The 11740-nt window shown below is 41.6% G+C and overlaps 2 protein-coding genes across 3 annotated transcripts in view; both read left to right on the forward strand.

Annotated features, from left to right (window-relative positions):
* LOC306869969 (CCN family member 1-like) overlaps positions 1–11740 on the forward strand; it is a 1026947-nt gene that overhangs the window by 463510 nt on the left and 551697 nt on the right. The window lies entirely within an intron of this gene.
* Positions 1–11740, forward strand: part of LOC306870035 (protein SCAI-like) — a 30768-nt gene that overhangs the window by 15978 nt on the left and 3050 nt on the right. For both annotated transcript variants that reach the window (XM_079417067.1, XM_079417068.1), the window contains exons 4-17: positions 465–560; positions 771–857; positions 953–1051; positions 1225–1321; positions 1649–1747; positions 6253–6405; positions 6589–6690; positions 6878–6979; positions 8560–8638; positions 9221–9320; positions 9443–9524; positions 9931–10003; positions 10165–10338; positions 10439–10539. In XM_079417067.1, coding sequence (XP_079273193.1) covers positions 465–560; positions 771–857; positions 953–1051; positions 1225–1321; positions 1649–1747; positions 6253–6405; positions 6589–6690; positions 6878–6979; positions 8560–8638; positions 9221–9320; positions 9443–9524; positions 9931–10003; positions 10165–10338; positions 10439–10539 — 1444 coding nt within the window. The remainder of the gene's footprint in view (positions 1–464; positions 561–770; positions 858–952; positions 1052–1224; positions 1322–1648; positions 1748–6252; positions 6406–6588; positions 6691–6877; positions 6980–8559; positions 8639–9220; positions 9321–9442; positions 9525–9930; positions 10004–10164; positions 10339–10438; positions 10540–11740) is intronic.

Consider the following 11740-nt stretch of genomic DNA (forward strand, 5'->3'; position numbering starts at 1 on the left):
AACATGAGGGTAAATAATGACAGAATTTCCATTTTTGGATGAAAGTCAAATTTATTTGTATAGCACTAGAAAATAACAGCATTACGGTTGCAGCGTTCCTTAATTATGAATTGGATACAATTTTAGCTGTAAAACATTGTCATTATGGTTATTCAGCTATCATGAGGGTCTTGTTTTCAGTTATTTGTTCAAATTGTCCTTGTTTGAGACACTCCTTTAAAGTCTGCTTGAATTGTGACTTTAAGTTGTCATATGAACAGGATAATTCCGGAGTCACATCTATTTGTAAATCTGTTTTCAATCCCAAGTACTGATTGTATGAACATTTTTGATTTTGCTCGTAATTTAATGTCTTTAATTCCTAAACTGATAAATTAATGCTTAATTACCAATGAATGGGGAGAATGCATTATTAAACTGAATTTGGCTGTGCGTCTCTTGTTTGTTCTCTCACACTCCTGCAGGGATCTGCCTCAATATGGACACAAGCAGTGGCAGTCCTATTTTGGCCGAACATTTGACATATACACTAAACTGTGGAAGTTTCAGCAGCAGCACAGGTCAGCCCTCTAGATGGATCTATTTTTGAAACAGAAAGGTCTGTTTTTACCAAAAGCACGAAAATAAAGCAGGTTCTTCGGCTTAGAACTACATAAGACTGAAGATTTAACATGCTTGATCAAACTTCCCTCTGATAGCTCCTCTGCACCAATGATGTCAACATTAATGACAGATGATTTCTTATTTGGTTTTGCTTTACTGGACAATAGACAAGTCCTGGACAACCGGTATGGTCTCAAGAGGTGGCAGATAGGTGAAGTAGCCTCAAAAATTGGCCAGCTGTACTACCATTACTAGTAAGGAGTTTTTTTTTAACAACTCTTTATTCGGCTTGTTTCAAATGGTGTGTTTTAGATATTTTTTTACGCATTTTTTTTTTTATCTTCTTCAGCCTCCGCACTTCAGAAACAAGCTACCTTAATGAAGCCTTTTCCTTTTATTCGGCCATTCGCCAACGATCATATTACCACCAAGTCAACAAAGAAGACAGGTGAAAAGAAGCTGCTGTACAATGAACTGTGATGAGCAAAGTTGATACTTTTTTATTTTATTTAATATGTTCTTGAAAGTTCTTTGAAGTAATATACTTATGAGCAAAAGTAAAGATCTCAAAATGTATGTATGTCTTCAGTTCATTAATTTTGCCCCGTGTCCTTTGCGCAGGCCAGAGCTGGTTGTAAAAAAGCTGAGGTATTATGCTCGCTTTATCGTTGTTTGTCTGTTGCTCAACAAGATGGATCTGGTTAAAGTGTTGGTCAAGGTAAGTCATGGACAGCAGACCAAACGGAGTCAATGGCTCACTATAGATATTCAGTTGAACAGAGGTTCTTGCCAAAAAAATCAGTCAGCAGAGACAGTCTGTTTGGCCACTTATGCAGCTGGAATTAATACAAAATTCATGCCTCATCAATTTTGGCACCATTTAAATAAAATTACTCATATACATTTTGTAGTTTTTTAATGTTATATTTGTTTTTTACCAAGGACTAATTCCTATACTGCCAACAATGCACTGTTTATGATCAGAAAAACACAGCAGGGTATATATTGGTGTGTCTGAGACCATCTGTGGTGTATTTTTCTGCAGGAGCTGTCTGAAGAGATTGAGGATTACACCCAACGCTTCAACACCGAGGACCAGCTAGAGTGGAACCTGGTGCTGCAGGAAGTTGCTGCTTTTGTGGAGGTGAGATTGTGAAATTTTTTTTTCTCTTGCAGTGCATAAAAATGCTTAGTATTGTACAATTAAAGTCCCAGTGAAACACAATTGACAGCTCATATTACTTCCATAAAGTGATGACTTGCCAACTGAAAAAAATCAATAAAAATAGGATGTAGTTTTTTTCGACTTACCGTTAGAGTATTAAAACTAAATTCATATAAATCATTTAATATTCAGTCCTAAAAAAGACATTGTATATTTTCTTACAACTTTTTTAGCGGATACAAACCTTAGTTAAAAAAAAAAAACCTGTTCTGTATGACAGGTGGTTGGGGGAGGGGCTGAAGCACAAGAGGTGGAGCAAGTTATAATTTTGTTTTCATTGTAATAATATACACCAATACATAAATTACATTACTATCCGAAAGCTTGAGGTCAGTATGTTTGTTTATGTTTTTGAAAGAAGTCTTTTTTTTTATTTGTTCAAAAATACAGCTACAACAGTAAGTTGCATATTATTAACATTTAAAACTGTGATCAATATTGACAGCAGTTGTGATGCTTTTTAGGATTCTTTGATGAAAAAGTTACAAAGAACATAATCTACATGAAATAGAAAACTTGTGTAACATAAATGTCTTTACTGTAACATTTTAGTATAGGGACCAATTCTATTAACTAGTTGCTTATTAGCATGCTTATTAACATTATTGGCTGTTTATTAGTACTTAAAGGGGTGGTTGATTGCGATATCACTTTTTTAATGTTAGTTAGTGTGTAATGTTGCTGTTTGAGCATAAACAATATCTGCAAAGTTACGAAGCTGAAAGTTCAATGCAAACTGAGATATCGTCTAAAATTCTGGCAGTGAGTTACTTCCTGGGTCCGTTACGTCACAAACCCAGATAAATCCTGCCCCCGGGAACACACAGCAAAGTGAGCGAGGCCATGCTGCGCTGCTTTAGAGAAGAGGAAGAGAAAACTAGGGGTGCACGTAAACATCTGTTCATATATGAATCTCGATTCTGTCTTCTAACGATTCTAATGGATTCACAAGTTTCACAATCATATGTTCTAAAGCAGCGGTTCTTAATACTATTCCTCGCATCCCCTGCTCTGCACATGCTCTGCATCTCTCTCTCTATTTCTCTCTCATTCAGATCGTTAGATCAGCTCCAACAAACTGTGTCACGAGTCCGGGTCCTGCACTCCTCCCTGGCGCCACAGGAGGCCGCCATCTCTCGTTCTCTCGGACTCATCTCCCATATCACTTACACCTGCCACATAACACACACCTGCTGCATCATCATGACACTCAGGACACCCACAGCTGTTTCCCATTACCACGGACTATATAGCTTCCACCTTCTCACCACTCTGTGTGCTTTCATTATATGTTGTTACCGTGATTCATGTCCTGCTCTGAGATCTGCTTATGTTATGTTTTGTTTTGATTTCTGTTTATTGTGCCGTGTTGGCCTTTGTGTTAGTTTGTTTTATTAAAAGCCTTACCTGCATTTGGACCCTGACCTCGTCTTTCCACGCCATTCCTGGGGGCGTACCGTGACAGAATGAAAGCACCAAAGATGGGTCCAGCGGGGAGGTTATTGAACATGCGCCAGGGGGATCGGAGCGTGGAGGATTACTCCAAGGAGTTCATCGGGTTGGCTCGGCAGTCGACCGTCGAGAAGGAGTGTCTGGTGGTCTTTTTCTGGAGCGGTCTAGCTGAGCCGTTCAGGTCCCGAGCACCATACTGGGACCCTGAGGAGTCGTTGGATGGTTACATCGACAGGATTCTTCAGGTGAGCGGCTCAGCCTTCAGGGTGGAGTTAGCGGCGGAGATGTCGGCGGGGCACGCTCGCAGCGCTCCCGAGGCGGCGGTGCCCGCTCACAGCGCTCCCGAGGCGGCCGTGCCCGCTCACAGCGCTCCAGAGGCGGCGGTGCCCGCTCACAGCGCTCCCGAGGCGGCGGTGCCCGCTCACAGCGCTCCCGAGGCGGCGGTGCCCGCTCACAGCGCTCCCGAGGCGGCGGTGCCCGCTCACAGCGCTCCCGAGGCGGCGGTGCCCGCTCACAGCGCTCCCGAGGCGGCGGTGACCGCTCACAGCGCTCCCGAGGCGGCGGTGCCCGCTCTCAATCCCCCAGAGGTGGCCGAGAATGCCGCAGCGGCGCCCACTGTGGAGGCTGAGTATGCCACGGCATCCCGCTCCCGGAAACGGAGGAAGAGACGGAAGAAGGCTTCCGTCTCACAAGGCCAGGAGGCCTCCCAAGAGCTCACTGCTGGCCAGGAGGCCGTGTTAGAGCCACTCAAGCTCCTCGCCCTGCCGGCGCCACCCGTGCTCCTCGCCCTGCCGGCGCCACCCGTGCTCCTCGCCCTGCCGGCGCCACCCAGACTCCTCGCCCTGCCGGCGCCACCCAGACTCCTCGCCCTGCCGGCGCCACCCAGACTCCTCGCCCTGCCGGCGCCACCCAGACTCCTCGCCCTGCCGGCTCCACTCGAGCTCCTTACCCTGCCAGAGGCCGTTCCTGAACTCACTGTCTGCCCTGTCACGGCCACAGAGACCGTTCCTGAGCTCACTGTCTGCCCTGTCACGGCCACAGAGACCGTTCCTGAGCTCTCTGTCTGCCCTGTCACAGCCACAGAGACCGTTCCTGAGCTCACTGTTTGCCCTGTCACGGTCACAGAGGCCGTTCCTGAACTCACTGTCTGCCCTGTCACGGCCACAGAGACCGTTCTTAAACTCACTGCCTGGTTTGTCCCTTCGGCCCCACCCTGGCTGGGCCCTGGGGTTCCTGTTGGGCTGAAGCCCCCCTGGTCCGTTCCTCCAGACTCGCCCTGGCTTCCTGCGCTGCCTCCATCTCCAGACCCTCTGCCCCCACACGGACCTGGCCCGCCATCCCTCCCCCTGTTCACTGTTTCACCCCCCTCCGGACTGTTGGATCTTGGGGAACGTCTGGAAGCCGTTCCTTTAAGGTGGGGTACTGTCACGAGGCCGGACTGCAGGTCTGCCCTTCCCCACCAGAGGTCGCCATCTCCCTTCCTCCCGGACTCCACTCACAGGATTACACGCATGCACCTGTTTCATTGCACACACCTGGCTAATCATTACACCCACAGCTGATCCCCATCACCACGGACTATATAGCTTCCACCTTCTCACCACTCTGTGTGCTTTCATTATATGTTGTTACCGTGATTCATGTCCTGCTCTGAGATCTGCTTATGTTATGTTTTGTTTTGATTTCTGTTTATTGTGCCGTGTTGGCCTTTGTGTTAGTTTGTTTTATTAAAGACACCTCCCTGCATTCTTGGACCCAGACCTCGTTTCTGTTCGTGACAAACTGTTCCAATTATACACTTATTTTCACATAGCAATGAGAAGCATTATACATGGACGTGCGTGCGGTTGCTGTGCTGTATTAAAGCTTTAATCAGAGTAAAACCTATATTAAAAGCTAACAGAAGCAGTAGCACTTACAAATAACAGCGTATCTAAAAAAAAGTCTAAAAGTCGTGACGTATTGTCAAGTATGGTGACCCATACTCGAAATTGGTGCTCTGCGTTTAACCCATCCAAGTGCACACACACACAGCAGTGAGTAGTGAACAAATGCACACACACACACACCGTGAGCACACACCCGGAGCAGTGGGCAGCCATGCTGCGGCGCCCGGGGAGCAATTGGGGGTTCGGTGCCTTGCTCAAGGGCACCTCAGTCGTGGTATTGAGGGTGGAGAGAGCGCTGTACATTCACTCCCCCCACCTACAATCCCTGCCGGCCGGAGACTCGAACCCGCAACCTTTCGATTACGAGTCCGACTCTCTAACCATTAGGCCACGACTTCCCCCTAAAAGTATGAACCAACAACAAAAAAACATACGATTAAGAGCCGTGCTTGCACAGGTTCTGCGCGATCCTCTTCACCAATATCCTCTGGGTCTCAATCGGGCTCAAATTGATAAGCAATATAGACGACGCCATTGTTTACAACACATTTACAACACAACCGGAACAACATGCCACTGAGGCGAGGGGCGGGATGTTTAGACGCGCACTAGAGGCGGTTTAGCCAATCACAATACACTAGACCAGCTAACCAATCTGAGCTCATCACGTATTTCTGAGGGAGGAGCTTCATAAAACCAGGAAATAATTGGGGCGTTATTCAGAGAAGAGACAGAGAATAGAGGTAGAATAAAGATAAATTGTGAAAAATAATGCGTTTTTAAAAAACGAAGCATGAACACGTTTGACTGCACCTCATAAACACGATCAAGCCTAGAAAAAAAACCAGTCAACCACCCCTTTAAAAATCACATATTCTGCATCACCATATTCTACATTCCTAATGCACACTCAAAAGCACAATATCTCAGAGGTTATTATAAATGCATCTTTCTATACAACCTTTACAGTTTATATAAAGTACAGATTTATGCTCTGTAAGACTTCTAAAACTGTTTATGACAAATATTCATGTTTTCTTGACATTTGTGTCTTTCTTTTGTACCATTTCTTTATCTACACAGGCGGATCCTCTTATGATCCTAAATGATGACAACGCTGTGGTGGTCATATCCAATCGGTTGCAGGAGGGAGGCGTGCCCTCTCTTGAACAGGGCATGGTGGTTGGCCAGCTTACCTTGGCAGATGCGCTCATCGTTGGCAACTGTAACAATCAGGTGGGAGTACAGTACAGCAAAACACCTAGCAGGCTGAACAAGTTACATAATATGTCAAATTCAAGTGGTCCTTTCTTATGTAAATGATTAGACACTTCAAACTTGTCATGTAGGTTATAATAACTAAAGAGTTTTATTGTAGTCTTGAGTTTTTGTAATGGATGAATTTTATCTGGTTTATAGGTGAAGTTTAGCGAGCTGACCATCGATATGTTTCGTATGCTTCAAGCGCTTGAGAGGGAACCGGTGAACCTGGCTACACAAAGCTCCAAGCCAGGGACACTTGTAAGAGAAGACTCTTACACTCTCCCTGTCACTCTCTATGTTGAGTGTTTCTGAGTATTTCCACCCCTACTCCCTCGCTATTTCAGTACTTCACCTTTTTCAGTGGCTCTCTCACTGTTCTTTCTCACTCTGTATGCTCTCAGTGTCTCTCTATTCCTCTCTCACTCATTTATCTCTCTCATTATAGGAGCCCAATGAAAAGCCAGCCAAGAGAGAGAACCCTCATAAATATCTCCTCTACAAACCAACCTTCAGCCAGCTCTACACTTTCCTGTCTGCCTCCTTCAAGGTTTGGTTGATGTCATTGCAGTTTTTAGCACCTGTCAATTTATTGTCAATCCATCCTGCCATTTCCGTCCTGATTTGACTCTATATTGCATCAAGACCTTGGCGCAGACACAATGATTGAGCTTAAATCAAATTTGCCATATATTCTGAGCTAATGTTCTCCTAAATGACAAATTTTACTTTTAGCAAACATTGACTACCGTTCAAAAGTTTGGGGTCAGCAAGATTTTTTTTTTTTTTTTAAAGAAATTCTTACTGCTATTCATCATGGATGCATTAAATTGATCAGCAAAGACTGTTTCTTTATTTATTTATTGATTGGCTGTTCTTTTCAAATTTGTTTCCAAAAAAAAAAACACCATTGTTTTTAACATTGAAATCTTTCTTCAGCACCAAATTAGCATATTTGATATCTGAAGGATCATGTGACACTGAAGACTGGAGTACCAACTGCTAAAAAGCATCACAGGAATAAATTACATTTGAAAATATATAGAAATAGAAGACAGTTATTTCAAATGGTAATAATATTTTACAATATTACTGTTTTTAGTGCAGTTTTGATCAAACATTGCCTTGGTAAGCATAAGAGACTTCTTTCAAAATTATTTCAAAATCTTTCTGACTCCAACTTTTGAACAATAATGTACCCAATTAAAATGTTCTCTTTCTCTTGAGCAAAAACACACCAAAGATGGCTTGTACTACACAGATTTATCTCCAAACAAACGCTCACAAGAATGAGACTGTTCGTTCCTCTAACATGTAAAACTTACAGCTAGACTAAATCCTTTTGGCTATTTCAAAAAGGCCTTTCCATATTCCTTGTCCAAACCTGTTTTAGTAGGAAACACACTAACACAGCTCATCGAACGATTTTATGGGGCTTTTAAAGCCTCAGGATCTCATTATAATTCAAGGGTAAAGGTAAATAAAACTGCTGTTTTTCTGTACAGTTATTGCATTCTGGTTGTCTATCCTGTGCACTAGTTTGGGTTCTGTTGTCTCGAGTGACACCTCGTGTGTGAGTGTGCGTGTAGCAGCATGGCATGCTAACCGGGTGTTAACGTGTTACTATTTGCTCTGCTGTAGCGTAGCACCTCGAGTGTGAGGAAAACCCACACGCACACATGACTCAGATAACTTGTGTGCTTTTGCTTTTGTAGCAGTTCATTTTTAACTCTCAGACACCCCTATTTTTAGGCTGTTTTTCATCTTGCTTCATGATTTGTTTAGGTAAACAATGACAAGTATTTGCCACAGGCACTTGCATGTGCTTTTTTTTTTTTTTTAACCATTTCCTGTCAATAGCTGGTCTGTGTGTGTTTCTCTATTTGGAAAGATTAATACTACCTCCTGTGATATTTGGAGATGTATTATTACTCTTAAGAGCGTTACTGAGATGCTCTGGCCGCATGGCACTTAGCGTGTCACTGAACTTAATAATTAGCTTGCTGTGACTCTGCTTTACCATTTGTATCATTGTGAATGTTTTGATTTAATTAGCCGGTTTAATGGATTCATTTTTCTGTTCTAGTCACTGAAAGTTTTCTTTTCTTTCACCGATTCTTTTATTGCTAGGAACTGCCAGCCAATAGCGTCCTGCTGGTGTATCTCTCTGCCACTGGAGTGCTTCCTTCTGGACGCTCAGAGAGTGAAGGTACGCTGTTGTTCTGACACTGGACGATCTGGAATATTGTTCTCTTTATATTTACATAAATATCTACTAATTACAAGCACTCTTGAAGCTGCTCAGCCAATCAAATTAGCTGATTATTCGCGATTAATCTCATCCAAAATAAAAGTTTGTTTACATAATATGTGTGTGTACTGTGCATATATACCCGCACATATATTTAAGACATATATGAAATATAAAGATATATATTATTAAATATATACACACACACACACATAGTATGTAAACACAAACTTTTATTTTGGATGCGATTAATCGCGATTAATCGATTTGACAGCACTACCAAAAACAAGTATTCTTTGATGAATAGAAAGTTCAAAAGAACATTTTAGTTTAATTCGTCCTTGCTAAATAAAAGCATTTTCTTTAAATGTCCTTAAAAAATTCTGACCACAAATTTTTGAATGGTAGTGTTGGAAATGGGCAAAACGAAGTTGATCCACCTTGAAAGTTTTAGACTTCATTTTGATGAGTGATCCACACAGGAAGGAGTCAAATCTGTTCTATCGATATTATTTACCAACACCATTTCTTTATGTACAGGACCTTATGATTTTGGAGGTGTCCTGACCAATACTAATCGAGATGTGGTAAACGGCGAGATGGTGCAGAAGAGAAACCAGGCACAAAAAGAGATGCACTGGTGAGCCTTCATTGACATCCATTCTGTGCTATTCTGCTAGAAACTAAAACGTGCTTACTGCATGTTTGAGACACTGAGGTGTTATTTTAACACGCATGTATGCACAAACATGTGTTTTTCAGTCTCCACCCAGGAGACCTTTTCCCCTTCACCAGGAAACCTCTGTTTATCATTGTCGACTCAACCAACAGCACAGCTTATAAGGTGAGACATCAACTCTCCGTCTTCCTCTCCTTGTCACACTCTCACATTTCTTCCGTCATTGCAGCATTTCGTGACATCATGAGGCCATTTATTATTCAAGAGCAGCCATGTGGTTGCTCTGTAAATAAGACTATCTGACTTCTTGACTAGAATAAACATGAGAATAGTTAGCAGAAACAGACCTTGTAGTGGTTGTAGTTTTTTCTTTTTACTCATAGATGGATCACCCTTTGTTTGTGTTTGTTTTTCCCCCTCCTCAACTGATTTTCTTTATTTGACTGCATAGTTCAGTAATGGAGCGCCCCCTTGTGTATATTTCATAACACATTCACATTGTGTATTAGTAGAACAATTTACTGTTAAAAATGTAACTCTAGCTTGTTGACTTCTTCTTGTTTTTCTACAGAATTTCTCCAATCTGTTTGGCCAGCCACTTGTTTGTCTGCTTTCTCCGACAGTGTATCCGAAGAGCATGCAAGGTCTCCATTTTTGTTGTTTAGGCACTGTTAGGAGACAGGAAACATTTTTAGTATTTGCTTAACATTTTTTTCTTTTCTTTTGAAGTAGGATTGTCTGTTATTTATATAGTGAGTATCTATTGTATTTTTAAACTGCTGTTTTCTTCTTTACTCACTCACAGACCAGTGTCAGCGTGGGAGTCTGTTTACTCTTTTCCTTTACAACCCCCTCATGGGCTTCCTGTCTGTGTGTGGACTGAGCAGCATGCGCTATGGATTGTGGGAAAAGGCCCAGGAACTCCTACAGAAGATTTTGCATGACATTGGCCAGATGATCACGAGTTCCCGAGTTATAGGTAATGCCAATATGCTTACGTAAATTTGTTACATATCAGTGACATGTTGGACGAAGAAACAGACAGATATTTAATAATTGTCCTGTTGACTGTCTTCCAGATCAGGCCTTTCTACAATTTTACGGCGATGAATTTCTACGTCTGCTCATGATCCGTTTCGTGTTCTGCTGCACCACACTCCGATTACACAAGCTTTTCCGGGTGAGACTGAACTGAATAAATAAATTGTATGTTAATATAATAAACACATTAGAGTGATTAGTAATGATCTGTGAAATAGTCATATTTATCTCATGAACCAGAATCAATGACTATTAAATAATGAATAAATATTAGATATATTTTTTTAATATGAGGTGAGGTAATGCAGCTCTTAAAAGTTCTCGGAAACAGACTGATTCCATTTATTTGTTGGCTGCTACTCTCAAAATTGAGCTCTAAATGAATTAGTTTTTGCCATCAGGAAATCGACTTCTACTGAGATCCGATTGAATAATATCTTGCTTTTTACATCAATCATCCCTTTTTTCTTGCTGCCTGAATTTTTTTTTTTTATGTGTGGACAAAAAATGGTGGCGCAATTACATTGATCAACAGCCATTTGTACTCATTGTTATTTAAATCTACAAATATTTCTACAATGTTTTCATTTATGAAGCTAAAATAAAATATAAATATTAGAGAAAATTTACAAAATTGTAAATTTTGCCTCTAATTTAAAGGAATAGTTCAACCAAAAATGAAAATTCTGTCATTAATTCCTCACCCTCATGTCGTTCCAAATCCGTAAGACCTTTGTTAATCTTCAGAACACAAATTAAGATATTTTTGATGAATTCCGAGAGCTCTCTGACCCTCAAATAGACAGCAATGATCCTAACACGATCAAGGTCCAGAAACGTAGTAAGGACATCATTAAAATAGTCCATGTGACATCAGTGGTCAAGCCGTAATTTTATGAAGCTACGAGAATAGTACTTGTGTGCAAAGAAAACAAAAATAAGGAATTTATTCACCAATTCGTCTCCTCCGCATCACCCTGGCGCCATTTTGGAGAGTATAACATACATAAACAACGGATGCAACATATGTACGTTGTTTACGTTCAGATCAAAGTACAAACACAGAACAGCACACGTATTTTACATATGTGATACTCTCCAAAATGGCTCCAGGGTTCAATAAAGTCATTATTTTTGTTTTCTTTGCGCACAAAAAGTATTCTCATAGCTTCGTAAAATTACAGATGAACTACAAGATTAACAAAGTTCTTACGGGTTTGGAACGATATGAGGGTGAGTAATTAATGACAGAATTTTCATTTTTAGGTGAACTATCCCTTTAAGGTATTAAACACTGTAAAAGTATACAGGCAATACTAAAATAACTTTTTTTTTTTGTA

This window comes from Barbus barbus, assembly GCF_936440315.1.
Source record: "Barbus barbus genome assembly, chromosome: 5".
NCBI classification, from domain to species: Eukaryota; Metazoa; Chordata; class Actinopteri; order Cypriniformes; family Cyprinidae; genus Barbus; species Barbus barbus.